This window comes from Taurulus bubalis, assembly GCF_910589615.1.
Source record: "Taurulus bubalis genome assembly, chromosome: 11".
Classification (NCBI taxonomy): domain Eukaryota; kingdom Metazoa; phylum Chordata; class Actinopteri; order Perciformes; family Cottidae; genus Taurulus; species Taurulus bubalis.
The window spans coordinates 22,742,455-22,769,952 of record NC_136599.1 but is presented as its reverse complement, the minus strand read 5'-3'; the positions used below and the strand labels follow the sequence as shown (position 1 = coordinate 22,769,952).

The window sequence follows — 27,498 nt, the reverse complement described above, 5'->3', positions numbered from 1 at the left end:
TGATGGAGTCCCCACAAAGTTATTCAGCAAGTTTATAAGCAGCCGCGCGCTGATTGGCTGCCGCGTGCACCCAATGGGAGCGCGTCTGCGCAGGGAAACAATAGTCCTAAAGGGCCATGTGAAGTCGAGGCTATTTTTGGTGGGACCCGCCTCTCTTGCTATTTCTGTCAGCAGGAGAGCGGAGCGAAGGGGCGGGACTTGAGGGGCCGGACTTTTCTTCTTTCTTTCTTTTTTTCTCTGCAACTTCCCAGCGCTGAGTCTCATTTCTTCTTCCTCCTCCTCCTCCTCCTCCTCTGTACCCTCTACTGACAACACCAGCGGATCTCACCATCACCTCCCGACAGGTTCTCGCTCTCCTGGATGCACAAGGACTTCTTTCTTTCTTCTTCTTCCTTTTTTTTAAGTGTCTACCTGGATTATTTTTAAGCGTCTTTTTCTTTTTTTTTCAAGAGGTGTAACCGGGTTTGAATCTTTACAAGGTAGGCACCGCTGCTGGTGAGCGCGTCCGATGCGGGAGAGCTCCGTCTGTGCCCTTTACGCGTTCACATGTGTGTTTGTATCGGAGCTTTGCATTGCGAAGAAAGAGGAGAGAGAGAGAGAGAGAAGGAAACAAATATATGTTGTGGTGCCCGCGCAGGTGTTTGCACTGTTTTAATTGCTCACGAGAACTTTTTTAGTTCTTCCAGCGATGCGCGCGTCTCCAACTACCACGACACATACACAATAAGAAATCTCGTCTTTTCTGGTTGTCTTCGGAAACAAACAAATAATGTTTTGTTGAAACCGCTTGAAGTCTGAAAGCCACAAGCGTGTCATTTAACACATATTATTATATAAGTATAAATATAAGTTTACTTCTGGCTCAAGTGTTTGACCCTAATTAGCGGCTTGCTGCTGAACAGATGTAAAGCAGCATCAGCAGCAACAGGTCTCTCACACACACACACACACACACACACACACACACACACACACACACACACACACACACACACACACACACACACATTTACTGCTTGCCTATAACCCTAACCCTTTCCCTAACCTTTAAACTAACTACTAACATGTCATAATTGACATTATGTGGACACTTACATTTTGTCCCCAACAGGAAGGTGAGTCCCCACAACGTGACTGTGTAAACACATGTATGTCCCCAAAACATGTTATACACGCGCACTCACACACACAGAGCAATGGGGTGAAAGAATGATTCTTTAGAATAATAATTAAAAAAAACATACGTACTACTTGATTAATTTTCTACTTTATGTGAGTCATTTTAGTGTGTGTGTGTGTGTGTGTGTTTTTTTTTGTTTCTGCTCGCTTAACCAGCGCTGGCCCCATGTAATCTCTAATATTCTCAAATATTTTCGACCTAAAGGTTGGGGTTAACTAGCATCACAAGAGCAGCTCAGATTGTGCCGCACCCATCATGTGGCTAAATCTGCCAACACGAAACCTTTGAGGAGCGTTATGTCCTTTTATCTGCCGCTTGTCGGCTGCCAGCGGCTATTGTCTCTTCTTCACGTCTCTGGGTTCGGGTTTTTTTTTATAATGTCTCCAGCATCAATTAACGATAGTTTTGTAAAAGGCTTTTACGTATTATTGACCCGGTTTGCTGCATTTCACTTGTTTATTTTTCTATTTGTCTCCACAGATGGAATCAGCACCTCTGGGGACCTCATAGAGACAGACAGACGGGACAACAGATTTCAAACAGTGGCAGGTAGGACTTTAAACCTCTCATGAAAACCAACTGTAGCTTCATATGTGGTTGTATTTTTACTTCAACGTGTTCAAAGGTACAGGCCACAGCCATCAGCGCTGAAACATTCATGTGGATAAATGCTGTCTACAATCGACCATCTTGTCCTCTTTACAACTTTTTTTTCTTTATAGCGTACACACACACACACACACACACACACACACACACACACACACATTGCACACACATTCTGGGTGACTGCGGTTTTTCCAGTGCAAAATGATCTAAGCCGTGCGATTCACTGAGAAGTGCAGTAAAGAACAGAACAGGTGTTGGCCTAGTTGGAGAGCCGCTGCTCGGCCCGGCCGTGTTGTTCATGTGTGGGTTTAGAAAAACCTTATTTGCTGCACTGAGGTTTACTGTGTGTCAGAACGGTCCCACAAATTAGGGTGAGAGTTAAAGTCAACACGAGATATTAAGTGTTTGGCTGGCTTTGGCCGTGAGAAAAAGAAAAAGAAAACAGTTGTGGTTATTCATAGTTATTTAATCATGAAATCTAATAAGTTCAGCTGGAAATGTGAACGTCAGCCAATCACAGTCGCAGGACTTTCTTCACTTTTCTTTCTTCTTTTTTGTTGTCAATTTCACCTTTATTGTGTCATTTCTGCTCAGTGATCTGGTTTGATTTAAAATTCTGGCATCATCAAGTTGTTTTGTATGTAAGCATGAGAAACATCTGAAACTATACAAACATATTTCCCATTTGCCAATTTCTTCTTTTCCACGACACATTTTCAGTGGCAACTGCTTAAAATGTGTCACCTAATTGCTGCATTTTCATTTTGAATCTAGTCAAATCTAACTTTATAACCGACTATGAGAGGATAACGGGAATGGCTTCCTTCATAATAGCCATACATTTCCACCAGTCCTGTATCTTTTAAGGCGATCGGCTCTCTATTCCGCTTGCCCTCGCCGTCTGGTAACAGAAACTTAACAGCCAGCCCGGCGACTCAGCTCGGTCCCTGCTGACTCACATGGGAAACACTCAAAGGTTTTTCCTTCAACCTGAGATCAAAATGCATTTGATCCCTGGCTCCGCCCATCAGAAACAAGTCGCCCCGGCTGTTCCTTTTGTGTCCTGCCCTTTTAGTTTAGATTAGCGCTCTCTGCTGTGAGCCATGGCCGTGTGTGATCACACTGTGTAGGATTACAATGCATGACTCTCTGAATAGGAGCCGGCCCTCACCGTGCCAGGCTCCGCTGACTGTGTGCTAACCAAGGGCCCTGCTATGTGTGTGGAAAAAAACCCGGTGAGGTCATGGCCGTGGTGTTAGGGTCTGGTTACATGTCTGTTGTCCACACGGGGCAACTGACACTGGCTCTCTCTCCCTTTGTCTTCCTCCCTAATATCTCTCTCTCTCTACTTACACACACAAACACACACACACACACATAACCTCGCATTAAAACATTTTCATCGTTGAGGGTATGTGCCCTGAGGCCCAGCGTCTGAAGTCGGAGCCTGGTTAGCAGTCTAAGGTGGCAGCAGTCTGGGCCACATGTGTGTAAAATGTTTAAAACCTCCGACAGCCCTTTAAACTATAATGGACCTGCAGGCCACCAGGATTACTTCCCGCGTGTACTTTGTGTAACACTAAAACTTTTTCCTTTTTTTGCACTGCACACTCTCTTCCTGTCTGTTTTCTTTTTCTTCTTTCCGTCTGTTTGAATATTTGTATGTCTTTCATTCTGTGCTCTCTCTCTCTCTGGCTGACTAAACACAGTGGGGAGAGTCGTTGGGGACAGATAACAACAGGCCTGATTGTAATAGCTGCAGTGGAGACCACATATCCTCTTCCTGATCCTGGTTCCCAAACAATTGGGTCAGCTGATCCGGGCGCTTTTCTTTTTTTTCTCTTTTTTTCTCTCTTTTAAGTCACTGGTTTGCACTTAATGGGGAGAGCTGACGAAGGAAGAGATGGAGAAGGCATGATGGGGAGGAGGAAAGGAGGATAAATACTGTGGATAATACTTGGAATTCAAAATATTGTTTATTATATTAATAAAATGTTCCAATACTTCTATAAAGATGTTAACTTTAATATACAAGTACATTCTTTCATAAAAGATTCATAAAACTCCTGTGTCAATCTAAGTGATTTCTAAGTTATTTATATATATATATATATAATTAGTATTTAGAGGTTGCTTTATTCCACAGAGCCCCTGTTAAGCCTGAACTCTGGTTTAATGTTTTTTTCTGTTTCCTGCCACTAATCTTCCTCCCTTCATTATACGTCTGAGTAACCTGACCTCACGTCACCATTTAATCAACGGGTTACTTTAGTCTTCATCGAGTACGGAGGTAATGTATCGCTAAATAACACACTGGACTACTGCACACTATTCATTCAACGTGTGTGGAGCGTTTTGGTTCCAAAACAGGATGAAGTCATTAAATCCCAGCAGCTGGCCCCCCGCAAAAAAAGACGTATCAACTTATTTGCACCGATCTGCAGATATATTATCACCATTTTGAACTCCGGGGCCCCTTAAAGCCTGAAGGCCGTGCAGACGCCGGCTGCACAGTGAGTTGTGGCATTAAAAGGTAGTAACAGTAGACGGTAGTGAAGGAGGCGGCTATTTTGGTCCCGCCGAACAAATGGCTCGATTGTCCTGCTTCGAGGTGCATGAAATCACTTGATGTCAGAGCAATGTTATATAATACTCTCCGGGGGGGGCATGGCACTGTGTGTGTGTGTGTGTGTGTGTGCGCAGATTAGTACTTTTCATGTCGCTTAATTGTGTGTGTGTTTTTCCTGCTTCTCCGTGTCAGTCTTCACATGTTTGGTGTGGATGGGACAGGAGGTGCTGCGCTGCGGCCCGAGGTAGCGCCGCCCTGAACGTTTGAGTAGTGTGTCAAATCAATTCATGTCGCGTTAACCTCTGAGCTCACGGCTCTTTGCTGTGGTCAGACAGGGAGTTGGGCCGCTATTGGCCTCCAGCCGCAAGTCTGCATCCCTCCTAGAGACGTCTCTCTCTCTCTCTCTCCCTGTGTCATGCACACAAATGTATAGAAACACTTAATCCTGTTGGAATTCACAGGAGTTAGTGTAACAGATTTTTCAGTTTTTAAGCCTCCAGTGATTTTTGTTTTACTTTCCTGTGTTCGCTCCAACCTTTTGGATATTTATCTTCTTCTAAACGATGTGAGCTTGTTATGGTGTGTCACCCTCTGGCTGTATTTGTTTGGGTTAAATTTAGATTAGACTTGGCATTTCTGTTTTACACATGTCGCTATGTCAGAAAATTGCTCATCGTCTCGCACATAGACGATGTGTCTGACAACAGGCCAGTGTAGTGTAGGCCACACATATACGAGTCTGGCCCCAATCACGAGTTTTCCCAACCAGACTCATCGCAGTGTTTTTTGCTATTGTCTGTCCTAAAGCGCAGCACTAATGAACGGCTCACGTTGCTTCCAGATCACCGAGTTGACTGGCACTGACCTCGGATCAGATAGCCGGTTGTTAGGGTAGATGTAACAGGATCTCCTCTCATCTGTGTGTGTGTGTGTGTGTGTGTGTGTGTGTGTGTGTGTGTGTGTGTGTGTGTGTGTGTGTGTGTTTGATGAACGGTGTCCAGTGACGTTCACAGATTCAGTCTAATCTCAACAACCTGGTGAGGAGAAGAGAGACACAATGCATGTTTATTAAATGTGCGTCTGTGTCAGTCCGTGGGTGTGGGCACATCAGGGTGTGTGTGTGTGTGTGTGTGCAGACGGTTTTCTCAGAAGCGCCTGTCTGGGATTCGCATGCGGACAGAACAGGAAACATAACTGCAGAGAGCAAAGGTGAGAGTTGGGGAGTCCTCATCACAGATGTGCTGGGTGGAACATGTTCTTTACCACAAGGTGGAAGTATGCTAGATGTACAATAATATGCAGTGCTTTGTAAACATGTCAAATTTATCAGATGTGTCAGTGAGGCGGTCTTTTTACTTATTAAATCCTCTATTGACAGCAAAAATGTGCCATAATACACTGAGGGTATCTTAAAACATATGGCATATGTCTTCTCTAATGTCTGCTATATTTTCCTGGCAAATGGAAGGAGATTGAGATAAAAGCATTTCATAGTTTGTGCTGCTGCCTGTTTGTGGTCTGAGGCGGGTCGTGTTATTTCTGCTGCCACATGCGATGTCGCATCGAAATCCTTCATGTCAAGTGAACTGCCAGTTACTGTAGTTATGGATCGATCTGTTCATTATGTTGTTTATAGTTAGTTCCAATTTTCCAAAGCCAGAGCAGCCATATTCGAGCTGCTTGTTTTGTCCGTCCTGCAGTCCAAAACGCTTCAGATTCAAACTGCTGACCAGATGACAAAGAAAACCGGTTGTTCAGGGAATTACATAAATTATTCATCAAATATCAAATAACTACTCGAGCACTCGGACAGGGCAAACCTCTGCTAAAGTCTGTTTCCATAAGTGAAAATGAACGCCTGTATCCGAGTCGAATCCGGTCCAAAACTTAAGGGGTTCTTCCCCGGCCAATGTTCCGTCCTTCTTCCAGGTTTCATGCCGCTGAGAGAGAGAGAGAGAGAGAGAGAGAGACACACACACACACACACACACACACACACACACACACACACACACACACACACACACACACACACACACACACACACACACACACACACACACAGCTGAAAAACATAACCTCCTTGACTGAAGTAATTATAATAGTTTTAGCTCTGAATCAGCTATTTACAAATCTGTAGCCAAATCATAATTATTATATTTCACTTTCTAAAAGCAGAAAGAATGTTATTTCTGCTCCAAAGCCATGCATTTCAAGGTTTGTCCATGGGTTTATGTATGTATTCTTTTTGCGTGTGTGTGTGTGTGTGTGTGTGTGTTCATCCTTGACCAGAGTGCAAAGCATGTGTAGGAATGTTAATGTCTTCTTCCTTTGTTGTCCGTGCAGACAGCCGAGTGTGACTGTGCATATTCATGAAGCGGCCTTCCTGGAACACGTTAACTTTTACCAAGGAAGGAACACAGATGAAAAAACACAAGTTGAAGAAATTTAAAGGAAGCAAAAAGAGTGGAGAGATGGATTCACGGTGTATATACAGAAATAGACATGGTGGGATGGAAAGACGTATCAAGTAGGAGACGGAGGAGAGATGTCAGAGTCCTGTCATCCAAATCCTCTTTCACACATTCTCTTCATTCATCTTTTGCAATAGCAACGGAAGCTAAAGTTTAAAGTTAGATGTTCATTAGAAAAACTATCCATGTAAACAGGTCATATATAGTTCAGCAAATATGAAATGTGTTTTTTTTAATTTCTTTTTCCCATTTTCAGAAAATCAAACTTTTCAGATTATTACAGTATTTCTGTGCAGATGAGTCTTTTATGGGGAATGAAAAAATGACTCTACTACACTTCATTTACTACCTCAGAGAACATGAGTTTATTGTCTCGATCTCTAGTTTTAAGTCTTCAATACAGCATAGTGTTTGTTTAGTAAATGAAGACTAAATGGAGTAAAATAGATGATACCTAAAGGTTGTTACCATGGCGTCGTCCGGTCTGGGAGTTGTCCGTACTTTTGTCTTAGAACTTTAACCCTTTCAGTGTGTTTTCAGTTCAAGAAAGTTGATTGTAACCTTTTTGGTCACCTGAAAGTGTCTTACTTCTGGTTGCAAAAACAAGATGGCAACGGCTAAAAAAAATTAAATGTTTAAAGCAAAAAAAAAGATTGCGACGGCCAAAAACCAAGGTGGTGATGTGGAAAAAAACAAGATGAGGACTGTCAGAAAACATGATGGCAGCCAAAAAACAAGATGGTGACGACCAAAATGTCGAGCTAGAGGCTTCTAAAAACAGCAGTTTACAAACCATTGGATGACGTCACAGTGGCTACGTCCACTTATTATATCCAGCCTGTGGTCTTCACTGACAGGACTAGTTTTTTTTCTTTGGCATCTGTTTTAAAATAATTGAAAACATGTAATTGAACTGGAGGTGAATATGTGAACCTGTCGTCTTTGATTCAGCAGAAAACATAATCAAAGTTGTGTTCATAACTAAGTTTTAAAAATGACTTTGTGTCTAATTGTGCAGAGTGAAGCTGAGTGAGGCTTCAGCAGGAAAACGCTGCTGATAATCTGCTCCCGCTCTTATCAGCAGAAAAGCCTTTGCTGCAGATTGTATTTTTTTTGTAGCTCCCAATCTCTCCACCACTACCACAGCTATCAGTGTATCAGCCACCACTGTTTTCACGAGTCACTGTTTTCACCGCTGATAACCAGCAGCATCATTCAGCTCATTTCAAATAATTTCCCTTTCAGCGTTGCAAAATTGTAACAAGAAGGAACTGCACAACCGACACTACAGAGTTGTTCGCGATAAGCGTTCGCTTTCCTGATTCCGGCATTGTGTTTCTCAGTAAGAAGTGTGAGTGTATTGAAGGCCGTGAGGATGAAGGTGGAATGTTATCTGTGTGACTGTGTGCTGCGTTATAAAAGATAAAGGAGGGAGATCCCTTTGAGTGGGCTGCTGTGTTGAGTGGCTTTATCTGTGTTGGGAAATATGTGTGTGTGTGTGTGTGTGTGTGTGTGTGTGTGTGTGTGTGTGTGTGTGTGTGTGTGTGTGTGTGTGTGTGTGTGTGTGTGTGAGAGATGGCGAGAAAGGTAGCTTAGACAGATGTGTAGAAATATTGAAGTTCGGGTTAGCAGAAATATCATATGGTAGTTTGTATGGCAAGATCACGATGTTTGATCTTATCCCGATTCTTCTTCATGTTGGTTTTCAAGACTTTTTCAAGATCTTTCAAGTTGCTGAGCAGTACGACCAAACCGATTGCCCTACAAGATAACAAACGCCACAAGAAATTCCATTCTGAAATGATTGTTCGAAGGTTTGTTTGAAGTTTCTTAACATTTCTGTTCTGGCTCAGCTAGTAACCAGTAGCCTACGGACTATGCTTTCTTCTGTCCATTTGTCTCTCTTCTGCTCCCTGTGTGGAGAGCCTAGACACAGTGGCAATGTCTTAGGGTGTTCCATCTATAACCGTCCCTCGGAGACTCTGGCTGCTTAAAGTATGGAGATGGAGTTTATTGGGTTAGCGGCGCTAATCATTCAGCAGCGATGCCTGCATGCAGGGGAAACACCGGCGCCGTAGGACTGTAAATGATAGACTGCAAACTGTTGCACAATAATAAGGATCTCTCTGTCAAGGTGAAGGCATTGTAATCATTCAAATGTCGTGACATGGCTTCCCCCTAATTAAGTTTAAAATGTCATCTTGAATTCTTGAAGATACCGTGACTCAAACCTTGACGTCCTTCACTTTCATAGTTTATTTCTCTTAGAAGTCACTGAGTCTTGGGAAGCAGTGCAAACAGAGAGCGCTGGGGTTAAGCCTCTTTGTTGATACTGCTGAAGTGTCCTCGGGCAAAGCCGTGAATGCCTTCCAGCTTCAGCTCGTCTGTTCGTAACCCATCGTGACCATCTGACCTCCCTGCCACAACGTGGGGAAAAAAGAGAAGAATTTACCCACAGGCCGCGACACAGATGTCAGAAGCCGATTCAAAGCGTGACCGTTTCAAGAGAGGAATTTGGGTTTTCTGAAAAGTGCCAGAAACAGGCAACACACAGAAACACTTTCCCCTGACGCAAAGTTGAGATCCAATAGATTGCTTGTCAATCAGACAAAGTGCTTGTTTTCTTGTCTGTCCATTTACGGCGGCTGTCACTCATGCTAGCCTACTTCTTCTTCTTCTGTTCATACCAAAACCAAGCAGGAACTAAATGTCCCACTTATCTCTATGCCAGACGGTTGTTTGGAACGGACAGAGGGGCGAGGATTCTCCATGAAACAATTAGAATTAATGTTGCAAAGTTTGCTGTTTTATGCTCAGCCAATAGTGGTAAAGACAGGAAACAGCCATGAGAGTGTAAGTCATTCCCTGAGTGGGACTCACTGCCTTTGTTGTCTGTGCAGCAGATGGACGAGTCACTGTCATTTGTCAAACTGGACAGCACACCTGGTGCCTGTGTGTGTGTGTGTGTGTGTGTGTGTGTGTGTGTGTGTGTGTGTGTGCCTGTGTGTGTGTGTGTGTGTGTGTGTGTGTGTGTGTGTGTGCGCGTGTGCGTGTGTGTGCTTGTGCGTGTGCGTGCGTGTAATGAATGAGTTGTTCTAAAGTTTTCAGCCTCAGGCGAATTGCAACACTGAATGGAGCGAAAGATGACAGGGACACATGGAATGTGTGTGTGTGTGTGTGTGTGTGACCTTTGTGTGAGTTATGCAAATAGATTTGTTATTGGCGCGCAGACGTATGGAATCCTAAAGCACCTGTTTATTTGAAGAAGGGCGGGATGCAATAGCTTACTTGGATTCCTCTTTTGCGAGCTCGCACGACATGCATGAATCTCCTTGAGAAGAAGATAAATGCACCGCATTTAGAAACCAGTAATTTTGTGAAAGCAACACTGTTGCTTGCGATCACTTGTTTATTAAAGGTCCTCCAACCCACGTAACCACATAGGTTGTACATTTTTTAAGTGTAATACGACCTTAGGTCAAAGTTTCGGTTAAAATAGGCATTTTAAATGTGATATAACTTCAGTAGCATAGGTTATTAAACCTATGTTATGATAAGTAAAAATGGTTAAGTAACAATTAGTCAACTTGGACTGTCACACACGCTTTCAAATAGCCATCAGGGGACGACTCCTGGTTGCTTGTTTAGTGCGTGCCTACTTTGTGATTGACAGGATGCTATCACAGCGTTGCACAGTCTGGGAGTTGTCCTTGTTTTCTTCTGAGAACTTTAACCCTTTCACAGTGTGTGAAAGTTCATGACAGTTAATTCACCTTTGGTCGCTTAAAAATGTCCTATACAGGTTGGTTGTACTTCGATTTATCCTCTGGTGTTACTTCTGGTAGCATCAAGAGAGCTGATGTGGAGCAAGTTAACAGCTTTAAGTTCCTGGGAATCAGGATCACAAACAACCTGCCACAGTCCTCACACATCTCCATCATGGTGAAGAAAGCTCATAAACAGGAAACTTAAGAAGGCAACATTCCATTGCCATGTTCTTGTTAACTTTTACAGAGCAGCAATAGAAGGCATCCTGAATGCAAACATTACAAACTAGTGTGGGGTCTGCACGACCCAGGATAGGAGGGCTCCACAGCATGTGATTAAAATCTTCCAAAAACCTCATTGGTACCCATCTACTTAGCATCAATGATATTGGGGAGGAGAAGAGCCTGCTCAGAACAAAGAGGCCCGAGCCACAACCTGTTCACCCTGTTGCCGTCTGGAAAGAGATACAGCAGTATATCGGCAGTAATACCAGGATTTAAAACAGCTTCTTTCCTCTGGCTGTGAGACTTCTTAACTCATCCTCCACCCTCCAGAGATAATATGGTTTTGTAGCAAAATGGGACTACAATCTAAATTGTGTTGTGAAACCCTGACAAATAAAAAAACCTTGTAACTTGTAACCTTGTAAACTTTTAAGGTGCTTGTATCAAGGACCTATGAGGTCATTTGTGGGAGAAGACAGTTTCCAATTCTTTCCCAGATGTTTATGTTTTTACTTTAAACCAAAGCTTGACTTGAATCTAACAATACCTCATGAATGTCTCATTTTTCATCTCACATCTGAATAGAAAATACATTTGTTGTACTTCAGAACATTTCAGAAAGTTGCCTCTCCAGAATCTGACATATAAACCAGGTAAAATACATCTTAGGTGATGAAAAGATACCAGCTTCTGCACTCATCGTGGCCTTCGTAGACCAGAATGCATTGCAGAACAATTTAAGCAATACACCAGCTGCACATCGGCACCACTGTGTCAATAGACATCTTCTCAGAGCCACTAGCATGGCTGCAAAGTCTTGTTTTTCAAAGGCAGAACCCCTGAAGAAACAGTATAGCGGTGCTGATGTGGCATAGCACATCATGAATATAGTGAACATGATGATGGATGAGTTTGGGGAGTGAGCGTGGATTTTTCTCCTGTAGCGATAAGATAAAGACGGATCACATGAAGGCCTGGAGCCAGAGATCTGCCAGAGACGTGGGTGATTTAGGTACCTCTGGTGTCCTCACTTAACCCTCTGTAGATGTGAGCAGCAGCTAAATGTCCTCACTAAAGATGGTCGTCCTCATTTTGCTATCCTAGGTGACACACACACAGCAGAGGGTAGTTCTTAAACTTGTCGACAGCCACACACACACACACTACCATTTACACTTGAACACTCAAGTACGAACCACCAGAGCAACACCGTAAATATAGATATTGTTTGGCGACAGTTGTAGGCTGGCAGGCAGGACTATATACACACACGCACACACACACGCACACGCACACGCACACACACACACTCAAACCACAGTCTGGCCAGCTGCTATGGGAAGAGAAGAGGTTTTGAATGGGAGTGACAGCTGTGGATTCCTCAGCATGAAGGGGGTGGGGAGCAGAAGAGAGATGAGTTGGAGAAGGAATGAGTGAGTGAGACGAGGAAGAAAGAAAAGAGGGGGAGCGAGGCTCAATAGTGTTTTCTTTTTCTTTTCTCTTCAACCAATTTTAGATACTTCACTTTGACTATGTTCATGTAATCCGTTTGAAATAGCTTTTATATTTTAACTGGAAGAAAAAGGGGCTGGTTGTTAATACAAAGGAAATAACCAAAAACCTGAGGCCTACAACTGTTATACTTTATTTCTACTTTATTTGCCCCACTTATTAGTGAGCCAGGACGTGCAGGGCGGCTGCTGAGAAAATCCGGTAACGTAGTATACAAAGAGTGTAAAGATATGTAAGTAGGTGCAACATTAGTCAAGGAAATCAAAAACAGTTGCAACTGGACCGGGCCATATAGGCTGCGATGTTTTTGACAAGTTCATTAAATAATCATAATTATTAGAGGGAAATTATGGGCGCATTTTTTTCCCCTCTCCTAGTGATATCAGGGGCAAAATTATATTTCTTAGGGGCAGTTTTAGTAGTAAAATACCCACTGTATTGCCTCAACAGGTTCTGCACTGCGGGGGCCTGTGCACTGATAACTCGTCTTGATGGACAAAGCAATACAACCTTTGGGAAGATACTAAGCGTTCTATGAGGATACGTTGCAGTTGTTTTTTTTTGTACAAAATGACTTAAACTTCTTACATTACGCAATAAATTAATCACTATCTGATTTAAGAAGTGCCATTCTTTGACGTTCAGTGTTGCACAGACACAGTTTGGTTTGTTCTGTTCTTGAGGTCTGATGGGAAAAAGAAGAGCGCACTCCCACAGTAAAGACCATGTGATCCTAACTGTCAGTACAAGACTATTCATAGAGATCCTGTGTTGCGCAAGAGTCATTTAGCAACTGTGTGTGAATACAACCTCACCTCCTGCACCTTTTACTCTATTAGAGTAATAATCACTTCCATACTGATAAATGCTCCACTACACTACACTAAACACTGATCGTTATAAACAACAGTGAATCAGCATATATCAATATCAACGATTTAAATGAAGGCTCTAAACGAAAGATGACCTGTTGGTCTCTCTTGGGAAAATGCTGCTATTACCAATCCTGAATAACAGATCATTGTTTGCAACAAATGGAAGAAAGTGGGTGTTAGACAAAGAAAACAAACAGCGCCTCCGAGACAAACTCAAACATCATAAAACAGTAAATCCTGGGAGAAAGGTGACACTTTGGTGCAGAAACACCAAACCACTGCACTTCCACAAAACTGAAGTCAGCATTATGTAGCATTGCAAAACGGTAAGAGTCAACTGAAATGACCCATGCCGGGAATTCTTTCTCCTCTATATGCTATTGGGCAGTTATTGTAGCCGATCATAGACACAATGTTCTGTGTGTCTACACCATAGACTGTATATAGGAAGTGGGCGTAGTCATTGTGACGTCACCCATTGGTTTGTGGAATTCCGTTTTGAAGCCGTGAGTTAAGCAATTTTGCCGTCGCCATCTTGGAATTACGACCGTCGCCATCTTGTTTTTTTCCCACAACCAATGAACAGAAGTTGGAATGCGGAGGAGTGACTTCGAGAGGCGGTATACGTCTCTGGTAGTGGCAGCAACCTGTCACAGTAAGCCCGCCCTAAAGCTTATGTTCTATTTCACTCTAAATGGCACCATAATGTGCTAAATGAACATCATGCTGTATTAAAGAAGACTTGAAACTTTTTGGGGTTAAATTGAGACCATACACTCATGTTTACTGAGTGAATAAATCAAGTCATTTTCCCATAGACTTCCATACAATCAGACCTATTTAGTTGGTCAGTAAAGATAATACAAATTGTAAGACAATTCTGCATCGGCTTCACTCAGTAGAACCAGAGGTTGCCCTCTGGTCTACACACACATTATTATGTATGGATATTTAAAAAAAAAAAAGTATAGTTTGATGGTAACAAATACATTTATTTTCTTTCTACTGTTAAATAAGAAGCTACAGCCATGAGGTGCTTAGCTTAACTTAGCTTAGCATTAAGACTGATAGCAAAGGGAAATACATGTATTGTCAATTAGTGAGGTCTAGAGGTGTTGCAGGCAAGTTTTTCTTCTTTTTTTTTACAGAAGCAGACTAGCAGTCCCCCTGCTTACAGTCTTTATGCTAGGCTAAGCTAGCCATCTCTTGGCTATATAGCTTCATATTTAGTGTAGAGACATGAGAGTGGTATCAATTATCTTACATAACTCTCGGCAAGAAAGCGAACGGTCGCATTTCCCTAAATGATGTGTTATTCCTTTAGTATAAATGCATAATTACATGTCAGGTTCAACGGCAGTGTTCTTGGCTTTTCTATGTTGCAAGTTGTTTTATTCACAAACACAAAGTCTCTCTAAGTATTGCAAAGCTACTTGTACTGTTCTAACTTTATTAAGTTACACCAGATTTAGCCCATCCAGTCGCACAAGCCCAAAGAGACAAAACAACTTAACTGTATTGTCAATAGTTTACTTAGTAGATTTTCCATGTTCCTGTAATGGGTGTGTTTGTGTTTGTGTTCAGTACATTGGTGGGTTGGCTTCAGAGCCGCTGTTAGTCATTAATCTGAGTAGTTAATGGACGTCAACACCCTCAGCTTTTCACTAAAGCCATGCATTGAGAGGAACGGGAACATTGATTTGGGAGGCGGCGTGTATGTGTCTGTCAGAGAAGCCACGGTTATTTGCGTTTTTTTACCGTCTGAGCATGCAGTCAAGCAGGGAACTTCACCGCCGTAGGGGCTCAAGGGCACTGCGGCAGCAGCGTCATGACGACAGCAGGGGGAGGAGAGGGGAGGAAATGGGAGTCTAAACTCAGCTCTTAAACAGGAAGCCACCCTGGTTCTCCCATTGTTGTGTTTTTATAGACTCGACTTCCTGCCGGCCCGACCACCCCTGTTACCATGGTTGCAATCCCTTAAGTTTATGGGATGGATTGTAAAGACCTGCAACGAGAAAGAGCTGACACCGGCCAAAGTGTGCCAGTTGAAAACATGGTAGTGTGAGCGAAGTTGTTGTGAAACTAGGTCCTAGAAAGTGTAAAGTCTTAAAATGCCTCCAGCAGTGCTGTCAGAGGTCTCATGTTTCATCACATCGTTCATTTCTCGCTAACTGTTTCCTCAGTCTGCACTTAGTCTGCTTGTTGCTGCATTTTGTTTCCATTTAGTCTTTAATTTGATTCCAGGCAGCATTTTAAAACGAGTTCAAAAGAAACTCTTTTCAAGTCATTTTCTGTCTGGAGTCTGCAGGCCCCCTCCCAGACAAGGTGCTTCCACATGTGTGAATGAAATGATGAAATCAACAGTTTGTGTGTCGGACAGCGTCAACAAATAGAGAGAGAGAGGGAGGGAGGAGAAGAAAAAGAAGGAGTTAAAGAAAAGAGGATGTGGCCGACAGTAAAAGATGACTGGAGGGGAGTGGAGCTCTCTGTCTAATTATAGATCCTGCTGTGAGCTGGCTGAGGCAGAAGTGCTACTGGGGTTTTCACACAGCCGGATATTTACAAGACAGAAACACGGGCATGTGCCTTCTGACTTTATTCACTCGTTTTTACTGCCGTGTGCCTGCGTGTGCAGTCGGTTGCTCCTCTGGGCGTCTGTATCTGCCGACCGGGAGGTGAAACCTGTTGTGCCAAACTCCTTGGGGGTCGCACTGCGCACTGGGAAGCCTGCTGCGGTGCGTGTGGGTAAGTGTGACAATCTGTGATGATGACTAACCCAAAGCGGGAGGTCGAGGGCGACGAGGGGTAAAAAGAGATTGTCTTTGAGACTTCTTAGTGTGTGTGTGTGTGTGTGTGTGTGTGTGTGCGTGTGCTTGCTGGACTCACAGCAGCCTTAGATGTTTATAGAAACTCAAAGAGAACTGGACTGCTTTATACATCAACCTTCCTCTGTTACTGTCTCACACACACACACACACACACACACAGTCATTTCCGTCTGACACATACACACGTACAGGTCCATGCTTACAGCTCTCATGCTATCAACCTTTCTCTCACACACATTGAGCGATGAATTGAAAAGCACCTTTTCATATGAATGGGAACGTCCGCTGTGGGGTTGGTTGCAGGACGCTGGACTGTTTTGTTGTTGCACGGGAGCTGTATGTAGTTTCGTATCGCTGCTATTCTGGGTTTTGTTTAGTGTCCGACATGTTGGTTTCCTTTGAGAAAGCCGCTGTATACATCAAAGTGTTGCATCTCTCTCTTCGACAGGTTTCTTAGCCGTGGCTTGTCTGGTTTCAGGAGGACCGTGCAGTGATTCATCTGTTGTCTCTGTTTCCTCCACACATCCCCGAGCACCTATACATTGAGGCAGTGTTTTGAGCAAACGGCAGGAAGGTTAAAAATGCACTTTCAGCATAAAGTTCAGGTTTTGATTTTTCTAAATCAGGAAGTGAGGAATAGTGAGAGCCGGACGATATACAACTGTACAATTTGGTACCAGCTAAAGAGGAACACATTTAAAAAAAAAAAAAAAAAAGTATAGACTGATACAAAAAGAATTCCTCTCAATCATCACTTGTGACCCACTAGAAGTGTGTGGCGGTGTCCGTGTCTGCAGAGACTCTGCCCTCTGACTGTATTTTCTATTTTCTCATAATATTGCTGTGTTCCGGATGTTTCCGGGCGCCGGGTTCGGACCCCCCGTGGAGGTGTAACCCCCAGCAGATGAGCAGGGCGGGCAGCCCGTTCTCATTCCCAGGTGGTACCACGCGGTAGACAGTTTTCTCTCAGATGATGAAAGGTTATTATGGAATATTAAAATATTTACTTGGACTGTGATGCTGATCTGATCTGATCTGGTGCTCTGCCAGAAAGGTGTCACTTGTTGCTGAAAGAAGTTGTCCTTTTAAATAGATTAGACAATCAGCGGAACTTGAATCATCAACAATGTGGACGATTGACTGATCGTGTGAGCGATTTATCGAAACATTTCAAACATTTGTTGGTTTCAGCTTCTTCAATGGGAGAATTTGCTTCTCTTTTTTTTTAGTTTATTACAGTGTAATATTACAGTATATTACAAGTTGAATATCTTTGGGTCTCGGACTTGATCTTGGTCACACAAAACAAGCAATCGTATTGACTTTACCTTGGGCTCTGTGAAGTAATACCGATAATGAACAGATTAATCAGCAAGTTGCATCGCTAATAGCATTAGTAATAATAGCCTTGCACTGGGCGGGGCTTTCCAATAGAACAAGGTTTGTTTGTTGAAAGAGATCTCACGCAATCTCATCTCATGAAATAACTTGTGAGAATTTGAAGTGACTCAATCAGAGTGGCATGCTGCAGGTCGAGCACAAACATCAAATCAATGCTTTGTTATGCCAGACACATATTTGATCAGAAGACTGAAACATGTCTTACTTGCAAAAAGTTAGTCTTCAAAATCCACTTCAAAATCCAGCCCAATGAATCCTGCTGTAGTGTTATTTTTTAATTGTTTCATTATTATTATAATTATTTAGCTCATTATCATGCGTCTTCACTTGCTTCAGAAAAGCCAGACTTGAACCTTCTGCTTTGACTCTGTGTTTGTTTGCTTAAGATGAAATGAGCACTGTTTACTTTGGCAAAGAGCTGGAAAGACTTGGACCAGTAATTCTTTCGAGCAAATTCTCACACGCATGCACCGATTAGTAGAATGAGTACACTAGTCGAGGTGTTCCGAGTATGTGCAGCTGGTTAGTTTTTTAAATGACACTAATAGGAAAACAATTGCATGTTTTTTCTGCACAAAGAAGGAGACGTATCAGGTTGCTGCTGCGGCTCATTCTATGCAAATAACCTTTTCAACACACACGTGCGCACACACACACAAAGACATTATAAAAACACAGCTGCATGCCACTCCGAGCATGAGGAGAAGGGGCGGAGGGGATAGAGGTGGACTCAGCAGTGACAGCCCCCCACCCGTCTCAGACTCCGTCCTTTACCCCTCTTTCATTTTCTCATTTCGTCTGCTCTTCTTTCAATTTTCCTTTTTCACAGACATCCAGTAAATCTGCTTGTGACTCACCCAACCCCCTTTTTCATTTTTTTTTTAAAGGGCCTTGAGTCTTCAATTGGTACTAACCTCCTCACAGATACCCCCGAGGTAATGACATATTTATCTACTGAAGGTAGCTGTCGCCTCTAAAAGGTGGAGTGGGCTTTGGTCGGACTGGTGCACGCGCCACAAGTCAAAACAGGAGGCGGCTATATTTGGACGTGGTGGCGTCTGCTCAGCTGGGTGTTGACTTTGTACAGAGTGTCCATCGTGAGTGACGAGACTTATCTGCGGATTGTTAAAGATTGTCGACCAACTCGTCCGTCTCGTCTTCTGACTTCGTTCTCCTTCTTTTTAGTCCGGTCCGTCCCTTTTTGTGTTCTTCTTTCTTCAAATGTTTCAGTTTTTAAGGAGGGAGAGGGAGAGCTTGTACATCCTTGTCCAACCTGTAAGACGAGTCCCGAGTCTAAACGGGACACAAGTTGGAATTTAAAGAACAGAAAAGGGAGGAATTAATTATGTTGTTCATTCTTTTGTACTTCTGCCCAACCTGGGAGAGGGATCCTTCTTCACTTAATCTCCCCGAGGTTTCTTCCTTTTTCATGTTGTACAGATTGTTAAGCCCTCTGGGGCAAATTTAGGCTATTCAAAGACAATCAAATCAAATTGAATCTGTAGGAAGGGATTACCAAATGTCAGGTGGAGAGGTATCTACCTAATCACTCACATAAATCAGCACAATCCCAACGGTGTCCACGGCCAGACGGGCGGTGTCGTTGGTGATTTCCATAATAACACGCTGACACTCCTACCCAAAGTAAACCGAGCTTCACAGTGCATTGTTTCCAGAGGAGCTGGACTTCAGTTCTGGATGATTTTGGCAACACTTGCGGTTCCTGCCGGGAAACAACAATTTGTGTTTTGATAACGCAAGTCTCAAGAGTTCAGTCCAAAATTACACACCTTGGTCAGCTCGAGTCAGAAATAGAGTCTGAAGAAGAACAGCTTGTGTACAGTCTCTGTTAAAACCGTTGGCTTTGTTTTAGCAAAGAAGACCATCAGCAATGCTGTTTTCGGCCTGTGCACTTATCTTTTCAATGCCTCGCCTGGGTATGCAATTTGGCGGACTCCGCCAATAACAATGACAACTGTATAAAGAGGAAGTAGATACAGAATGCGAAGACATTGATCTGCTCTTTTTTTATTGACAGCCATAAATAGTAACAAATGGGTTTGGGATAATGCAAAAGCTAAGAAGATACAAGGAGAATAACTTAAAAGTCATCTATGAATACCAACATATACACTCACCTAAAGGATTATTAGGAAGACCATACTAATACTGTGTTTGACCCCCTTTTGCCTTAATTCTACGTGGCATTGATTCAACAAGGTGCTGAAAGCATTCTTTAGAAATGTTGGCCCATATTGACAGGATAGCATCTTGCAGTTGATGGAGATTTGTGGGATGCACATCCAGGGCACGAAGCTCCCGTTCCACCACATGCCAAAGATGCTCTATTGGGTTGAGATCTGGTGACTGTGGGGGCCATTTTAGTACAGTGAACTCATTGTCATGTTCAAGAAACCAATTAGAAATGATTGGAGCTTTCTGACATGATGCAATATCCTGCTGGAAGTAGCCGTCAGAGGATGGGTACATGGTGGCCATAAAGGGATGGACATGGTCAGAAACAATGCTCAGGTAGGCCGTGGCATTTAAATCATGCCCAATTGGCACTAAGGGGCCTAAAGTGTGCCAAGGAAACATCCCCCACACCATTACACCTCCACCACCACCACCAGCCTGCACAGTGGTAACAAGGCATGATGGATCCATGTTCTCATTCTGTTTACGCCAAATTCTGACTCTACCATCTGAATGTCTCAACAGAAATCGAGACACATCAGACCAGGCAACATATTTCCAGTCTTCAACTGTCCAATTTTGGTGAGCTCTTGCAAATTGTAGCCTCTTGTTCCTATTTGTAGTGGAGATGAGTGGTACCCGGTGGGGTCTTCTGCTGTTGTAGCCCATCCGCCTCAAGGTTGTGCGTGTTGTGGCTTCACAAATGCTTTGCTGCATACCTCGGTTGTAACGAGTGGTTATTTCAGTCAAAGTTGCTCTTCTATCAGCTTGAATCAGTCGGCCCATTCTCCTCTGACCTCTAGCATCAACAAGGCATTTTCGCCCACAGGACTGACACATACTGGATGTTTTTCTTTTTATACACCATTCTTTGTAAACCCTAGAAATGGTTGTGCGTGAAAATCCCAGTAACTGAGCAGATTGTGAAATACTCAGACTGGCCCGTCTGGCACCAATAACCATGCCACGCTCAAAATTGCTTAAATCATCTTTCTTTCCCATTCACATTCAGTTTGGAGTTCAGGAGATTGTCTTGACCAGGACCACACCCCTAAATGCATTGAAGCAACTGCCATGTGATTGGTTGATTAGATAATTGCATTAATGAGAAATTGAACAGGTGTTCCTAATAAGCCTTTAGGTGAGTGTATATAGTTGGCAGTTTTAGTGCAAGACTAAAACAAACAGCACTGAGACAGCTGGCCGTCTTTATTGACACCTGGGACGACAGTTGTAAAGGGTGGCATTTTTTTCCACGCAGAGACTGAATTTCCCACAATTCCTGCAGCGTGCCTACCCACCTCGACCAAAACACACGTATCGCAGCTTTTTAACGTGCAGCTCGTTTCGGATGCTCTAATGCAGGGGTCTCAAACTCGCGGCCCGCGGGCCAATTGCGGCCCGCTAGCCGATATTTTGTGGCCTCCTACTTGACATCAAAGTTTAGTGTTAGTGCGGCCGACGCGTTTTTCTGAGGTCCGCGCGCGCGGCCCGTAAGATAACGTTTACTGCACGTTTCTATTAATAGCTCCGTGAAAAAACGGAGTAGAAAAAAGATTCAGATGCTGCTGGATGCGCCAAAGTCCGGAGGTTCCGCCCAACTTCTCTGTGTGATCATACGTGCCTCTCATAGGAGCTCACAGCCTGAGGCGTCTGTGTCGAGCTCCACCTTTCACCTGATTTGTTGATTCAGGTGTCAGTCGACATTTTGTGTGAAACTACCCAATGAACACTCAGGAAATCCCTAAGGACCCACCCACCCACATACGCTGCAAAGATACACTGTTTTTTATTCAGACAGACAACACACTACCACCTGAGAAAAAAAGACCTTTTAGTGTTCTAAAAAATCAACACTGTCCACAGAGAGACGGCAGCTCTGCTCCGCTCAGCTGTTCAGTTTTACTCTGCGCTAGACACACGACCATGCGCTGGTTAAGAGTACACAGTACACACATACATACACATACATAGTACATATGTTGTTCTGAAAACTGTTCTTGAAAAAACGAAACTGAAACATGCACATTGTGTAAACATTGTAAATAGTTTGTTTTTTTATAGAACATATTTTGACTCAAATATATAGTAAATATTTTTGTTTGAAAACAAAAACTGTTGTAATATTAATGTTTCATGTGCACACACCCCATGAAGCTTGATCTGTAGTATGAAGTCATTTCTCAGTCCCGAGTCTGTTGCAAATGGATCTTATTGACTTGCAGTGCAACAGAGATCTAAAAGCTAAATTCAGAGGCACAAGGAAAACCAGACATGACTGGACCATTTCTGAGAGAATTGCCTCCATCCTTCCCTGAGCTGACAAAAGTGATCAGTCGGGTCATGTACCTTTTTGGAAGCACACATCTGTGAGAAACCTTTCTTGACTATGAACTTTAATAAATGCAAGTACAGGTCCAGGCTTAGTGATGCCCATCGTGAAGCTGTACTCAGGGTTTCACTGTGACCTGGATCAGGGTTTCACTGTGACCTGGCCGTGTTATTATCAGCTATGTTAAAGTGGTCGGAGAGATTGTTCCTCAACTGGAGGACCCAGTTTCATGTGCTCGGCGAAGCCATTATGTACTTCCTGGTGTTTTTATAGATGGGCCTTTTTGAAGAAGCTGAAGCATGTAGCGTTCCAGGTACCTGATGATAAAGAGTGTTGTGGGCCGACGCGCGATCATTAGTGCTGCGCACCGATGATGGATGAAGGGCTTCACACGTCTGTAATCGTAGAAGGAGCGATTATGTCATCGCTGTCTGGAAGCTTTCCATCATGCTTTGTCTTTTCTGGTGTTGAGTCAACACTTTACCTCTGTTTGTATGCTTTTACACACTATTTAAAGGTATGAGCTGTGAGCAAATAAGGGGAAAAGTCTCTAATAAAATGGTCGTACACAGCCAGAGAGTCAATGAAAGCCACTTTACACTACGATCCAGTAAGTTTTAAACTCAACATATGGAGCCAAATATGGGACTTATTAAGAGATTTCCATTGCCGAATGAGTTCCATGCCTATGTCATTTCAACACAAGCAGGTTATTCAACATTTTGTTAGTCTGGGGATTTCTTAACTTTAGAGTGCTAAGGAGTGATAGTGGCTACAATATCACAGTGACGAAGAGGTTAAGCTGTCTTTGCTCTCAGCAAAGACAGCAAAGACTGTATAGAATCATAACAAGCAAACCATTCTGCATCCTCCCATTCTCAATGACTGGTTCTTTTCCCAGCACATTCATTTACATCTATTTACTTTTTGTTAAACCAACAACTGGAAACTGGAGGTGGCGTGCGTGTGTGTGTGTGTGTGTGTGTGTGTGTGTGTGTTTTTCTCTGTCGAAAACAAAAGGCCCTGTGTAGGTAAATGTTGGAGCAGGGTATGTTTTTCTATTTATAACCCATGGGAAGGAATAGGAGAGACACACGTGTGTGTGTGTGTGTGTGTGTGTGTGTGTGTGTGTGTGTGTGTCGGCCTTTGTTTCCTTGTATAAGCATGTTCTCCTCTCCTTTTCCTCAGAATAATTGCTTTGTTATTCCTTGCTGTCATTGCAGAGAATATGTGTGCACAACAGGTTGTGTGTGTGTGTGTGTTTCGGTTTGTGTGCGTTTGCCAAGAGATTTCTGTCATTCCTGCAATGGTCGGCATTTAGACTGTGCCTCTGTATTCGTACATCCTAATATGGAGGAGTTCTGACACTACACACACACACACACACACACACACACACACACAGTGCTATGTAAGATTAACCCAAACAACGATGCTAATGAGACTCACATCATGAGCTCACTTTGCATGCGTGCGTGTGTATCCTCTTGTAGAAACGACGGCAAAAACACATCCGTCTTTTCTGTTTTATTCTATTGCCTTTCACCCATTTCCAGTGCTGCTCTTGGCAACGGGCCGAGCCCCTCTGTGAGTGACATTTACTTCACACACTGCAGCCCGACATCTGAGCACCAGGCGCAGCAGCACGGAGATGATGTCACACCAAGTTATTTCAAGGCTCTGTGTGTGTGTGTGCGTGTGTTTTTAAAGTTTAAGGTGGAAGTGTCAAGGCAGGTTTGTGCAATAGATGTTTGCTCAAGCCTGTCTTGTGTGTGCAGCTGTGTACGAGTGTGTAGTATGTGGATGTGTTTATACATCGTTACAGTATGTGTGTGGGTTTATTTACGCTTATTTCCATTTATTTACGCTTATGACATGCTAACCAGTTCGCCGCAGTCGCTAAGTGGTTAGCATGCCTGTCCTTCAATCAGAGGGTTGGTGGTTCGCGCCCCGGCCCCGGCTCTGCTAGGCCATGTCGTTGTGTCCTTGAGCAAGACACCTAACCCCCAATTGCTCCCCGTTGCTGTGTCTACGGTGTATAGAGCAAAAATGTAAGTCGCTTTGGATAAAAGCGTCAGCTAAATGAAATGTAATTTAATGTTATGAGTAAATGCATAATATAATATTTTAGGTGACATGTGTTGCTTGCTAAAGTATCATCCGAACGTGTGTTTGTATTATAGCGTGGTGGGACACGTGTGTATCGGTGAACAGCTGCGTTTCTGTGTCAGTGTGTGAGTCAGTGTGCATTTTTTGTGCGTTTGCAAGTGCATCTGTATGCTTGCGTGTGTGTGTGCGAGTGCGTGTGTGCAAACTTTGTGAGAGTGTGTGTGTGTGTGTGTGTGTGTGTGTGTGTGTGTGTGTGTGTGTGTGTGTGTGTGTGTGTGTGTGTGTGTGTGTGTGTGTCTCTCACAGACAGAAACCACCCCGAGCCCTTTCCCAAGCTGTTCCCTTCCTGGATCCTGTTTTTAGCACCGGATGAGGCAATCTTTCCCATTGACTCAGCCATGCAATGCAAATAACCCCAACAGCATGCAAAGAGCAGGGAAATGTGTGTGTGTGTGTGTGTGTGTGTGTGTGTGTGTGTGTGTGTGTGTGTGTGTGTGTGTGTGTGTGTGTGTGTGTGTGTGTGTGTGTAAGAGACTGACACACAGATGGAGAAAATTAGTTTATTTTCAAAGACAGAAAATGTTGTCACAGTGTGATGGTTGATGTCGGTCACTTTTATCGTCGTTTTGTAATAATTTCCACTGCAGCGGTTTGGGGCTCGGTATGCTGCTCGGTCGGTGCACCTGCTTGCATGAGAGCAAAAAAGAGCAAAACTCATCTTTTTACCCAGTTTTCTCAGTTAGTTAACAAAACTAGACCACTAAATGCACTTTGGTAGTTTAGTAGAATACTTTCAGGTCAGGTGTGGTGAGGTCTTGATATAATGGTGACTGTCGTCAGTGGTTTGCATGCCCGTCTTTCGATCAGAGGATTGGTGGTTCGAGCCCCGGCTCTGCTAGTCCATGTCAATGTGTCCTTGAGCAAGACACTTAACCCCTAATTGCGCCCCGTTGCTGTGTCTACGGTGTATAGAGCAAAAATATAAGTCACTTTGGATAAAAGCGTCAGCTAAATGAAATGTAATGTAATATAATGCACACATCGTACATTTTGTACCATGTAGGCCTTCATAGAAAGGGGAAATTTATGAATTAATGAATGAAGTCAAAATCATTTTGAATTTCTTAACACATACATTTCTGCGGTTAAATGTCAGATAAGCAAAGTAACTTGAAGAAATACCTCCTCATTATTCTGTCTGAAAGCCCCAAAAATGATAATGTGGTAGCCTTTCCCAACTACAGCTCCCATGAGGCTTAGAGTGTGTACCAATGGCTAAGACTCATGGGATATGCCCTGAATGCTAACATCATTATTGTTTTATCTTTGTTGAAAGGTTCAGGTGCTGAGATTTGACTGATGAGTACACGTGTAGATAGTCATGTATCATAAACTGTGGATTGAAAGCCCACTGTCGTGTTTTAACTGTAGAAATACAATTCAGTAAATAATGAAATAAAATCCTAAACAATACTGATGACTTCCTTTCGGCAAACAATATATTTTGGATTGTTCTTTTTGTATAATATGGTGTTGGAAGCTCCCCTTCTGCTACGTAACCGTGATGAAGTGTCCAAGCTCAACCTTTTTTTGCTAGTTTTAAGAGTGCAACATCCGGGTAATCATGTTGCCACACTTGTCAGTGTGAACCAACATATTTAGTGCAATTATAGGAGCATGCGAACTGAAACACAGCACCAGTTTCATGCATGCTGGTATTCGTTTCATATCATTTTCCTTGCTGAATGTCATGCATTTTCTAGGTTACAGTAGTGGTTTCTCACTAAAGGAAACTAAAGCTAAATGTGTATTCACCTCAACGGACTCTCAAGCTACAGTTTAGAGTTATTGTGATTTAAACCGACGATTTTAGCCTAGTTTTCACAGTAAACACAAGGATATTTTTACTTTGTTACTTTGTTTGTCTAGCCTGCTTATATGTAATCAGTTTTTCCTCAAAAACACTGGTTAATTTAGCCTCTGCTTAGGTGCACTTACTGTTCTTCGGGGTAGAGTTTCCGACAGAGTGTTGTGTGAATCTACTGCTCTTAATGGGTACGAAGCAAACTGACGCCCCCTTCCTCTCCCCTCTCTTTTCCCAGACTCCTCGGTGGCAGTGCAGGTGTCGTACGCGGCCTTGTTTCCCATGGACCTCAGGGTGGGAGAGCGGGGGATGCGCCCTGGTTCGGACACGGCGCTTCTCACCCCGCTACACCCGCCTTTACTCCTCACCCCGTTCTCCCCTCAGCCCCGCACCTCCTTCTCCCAACAGCAACTGCACCAGCATATCCGGGTAAAGGATGTAAAACATAGAGATCCAGTACAATTTGAACTTCTTGAAACAATATTGTACATTATATTTTCTCATAAGTTAATCCTGCATATTTGTTGCTATAATATGAATGTGTTTGTTGGGTTGGGGGGGCAGTTTAATATGGAGCAGAGGAGGCGAGAGCAGGAGCAACAGGAGAAACAACAGGAGTTGCAGCAGCTAAAGCACAAAGACAAGAGTCAACAGAGTGAGTTAATTCACACACACACACACACACACACACACACTCCCACATGTTACTCCAAATTTCCATCAACATTTGAAGTTGTAATTTTTGCCCGGTTTGCTAATTGCGGCCAAAGTGGAAAGTCCCTGGAAGAGATCATATTCATGTTTTATTGAACAGTGTTACTCCACTTCCAAAGCCGTTTGCGTTGAGGCGAGGGCTAAATATAACCTGACAAGTAAAGCTACAACAGTGGAGTTAATTATAGCGGTAGGTCTGGGCGCATAAAGTCACTAGGTCAATATTGACTTGATCACTCCGAGCACCTCCTGTCACCTCCGTGTGCACACACACAGAAATATCAGCGAACATGCTCTGAAAGAAACCTGTGACCTTCCCCTGCATCACACACTCTCAGCCATGCACAGTAATCTCAAATGACCAAACCAAATGAGTCCATCTGTAGAGACGTTTTGAGACCTGTTGGTACCTTTTCGATAGAAAACTGGTTTGGTCTTTAAGAAATCCGGATAGAAGTTGGATACATTCATGGGAAAATATAAAACACTAAAACAACTAAAGGAAATGCTTCCCTTTTTCCTTTTAGCCTGGCACTTATATTTTAGAGGTGGGGAAATTTAAAAAAAACAAGTACACACACTTTATTTATTTTTTAAAGTGATGTTGTTTCATGTACATGAGCTGTGCTGAGACACTGAGTAATGACATGCTTTTGATTGACAGGTGCGGTGGCCAGTTCCGCGGTGAAACAGAAACTCCAGGAGGTCATTCTCAAGAAGCAGAAACAGGCAGCGCTGGAGAGAACTAACTCCAACAGTCTGATTGCAGCTCCTGTAGCATACAGGTGAGACAGGATACACAATATCAAAACACTAAATATGCATCACGATCACATCCGTGTC

The 27,498-nt window shown here is 43.2% G+C and overlaps 1 protein-coding gene across 1 annotated transcript in view; it reads left to right on the top strand.

Annotated features, from left to right (window-relative positions):
- Nucleotides 1–445: 445 nt before the first annotated feature.
- hdac7a (histone deacetylase 7a) overlaps nt 446–27,498 on the top strand; it is a 50,321-nt gene continuing 23,268 nt past the window's right edge. Inside the window, exons 1-5 of the mRNA XM_079226185.1 lie at nt 446–479; nt 1,661–1,729; nt 26,180–26,370; nt 26,506–26,596; nt 27,320–27,440. Of these exons, the coding sequence (XP_079082311.1) occupies nt 26,224–26,370; nt 26,506–26,596; nt 27,320–27,440 (359 nt within the window). The 5' untranslated portion in view covers nt 446–479; nt 1,661–1,729; nt 26,180–26,223. The remainder of the gene's footprint in view (nt 480–1,660; nt 1,730–26,179; nt 26,371–26,505; nt 26,597–27,319; nt 27,441–27,498) is intronic.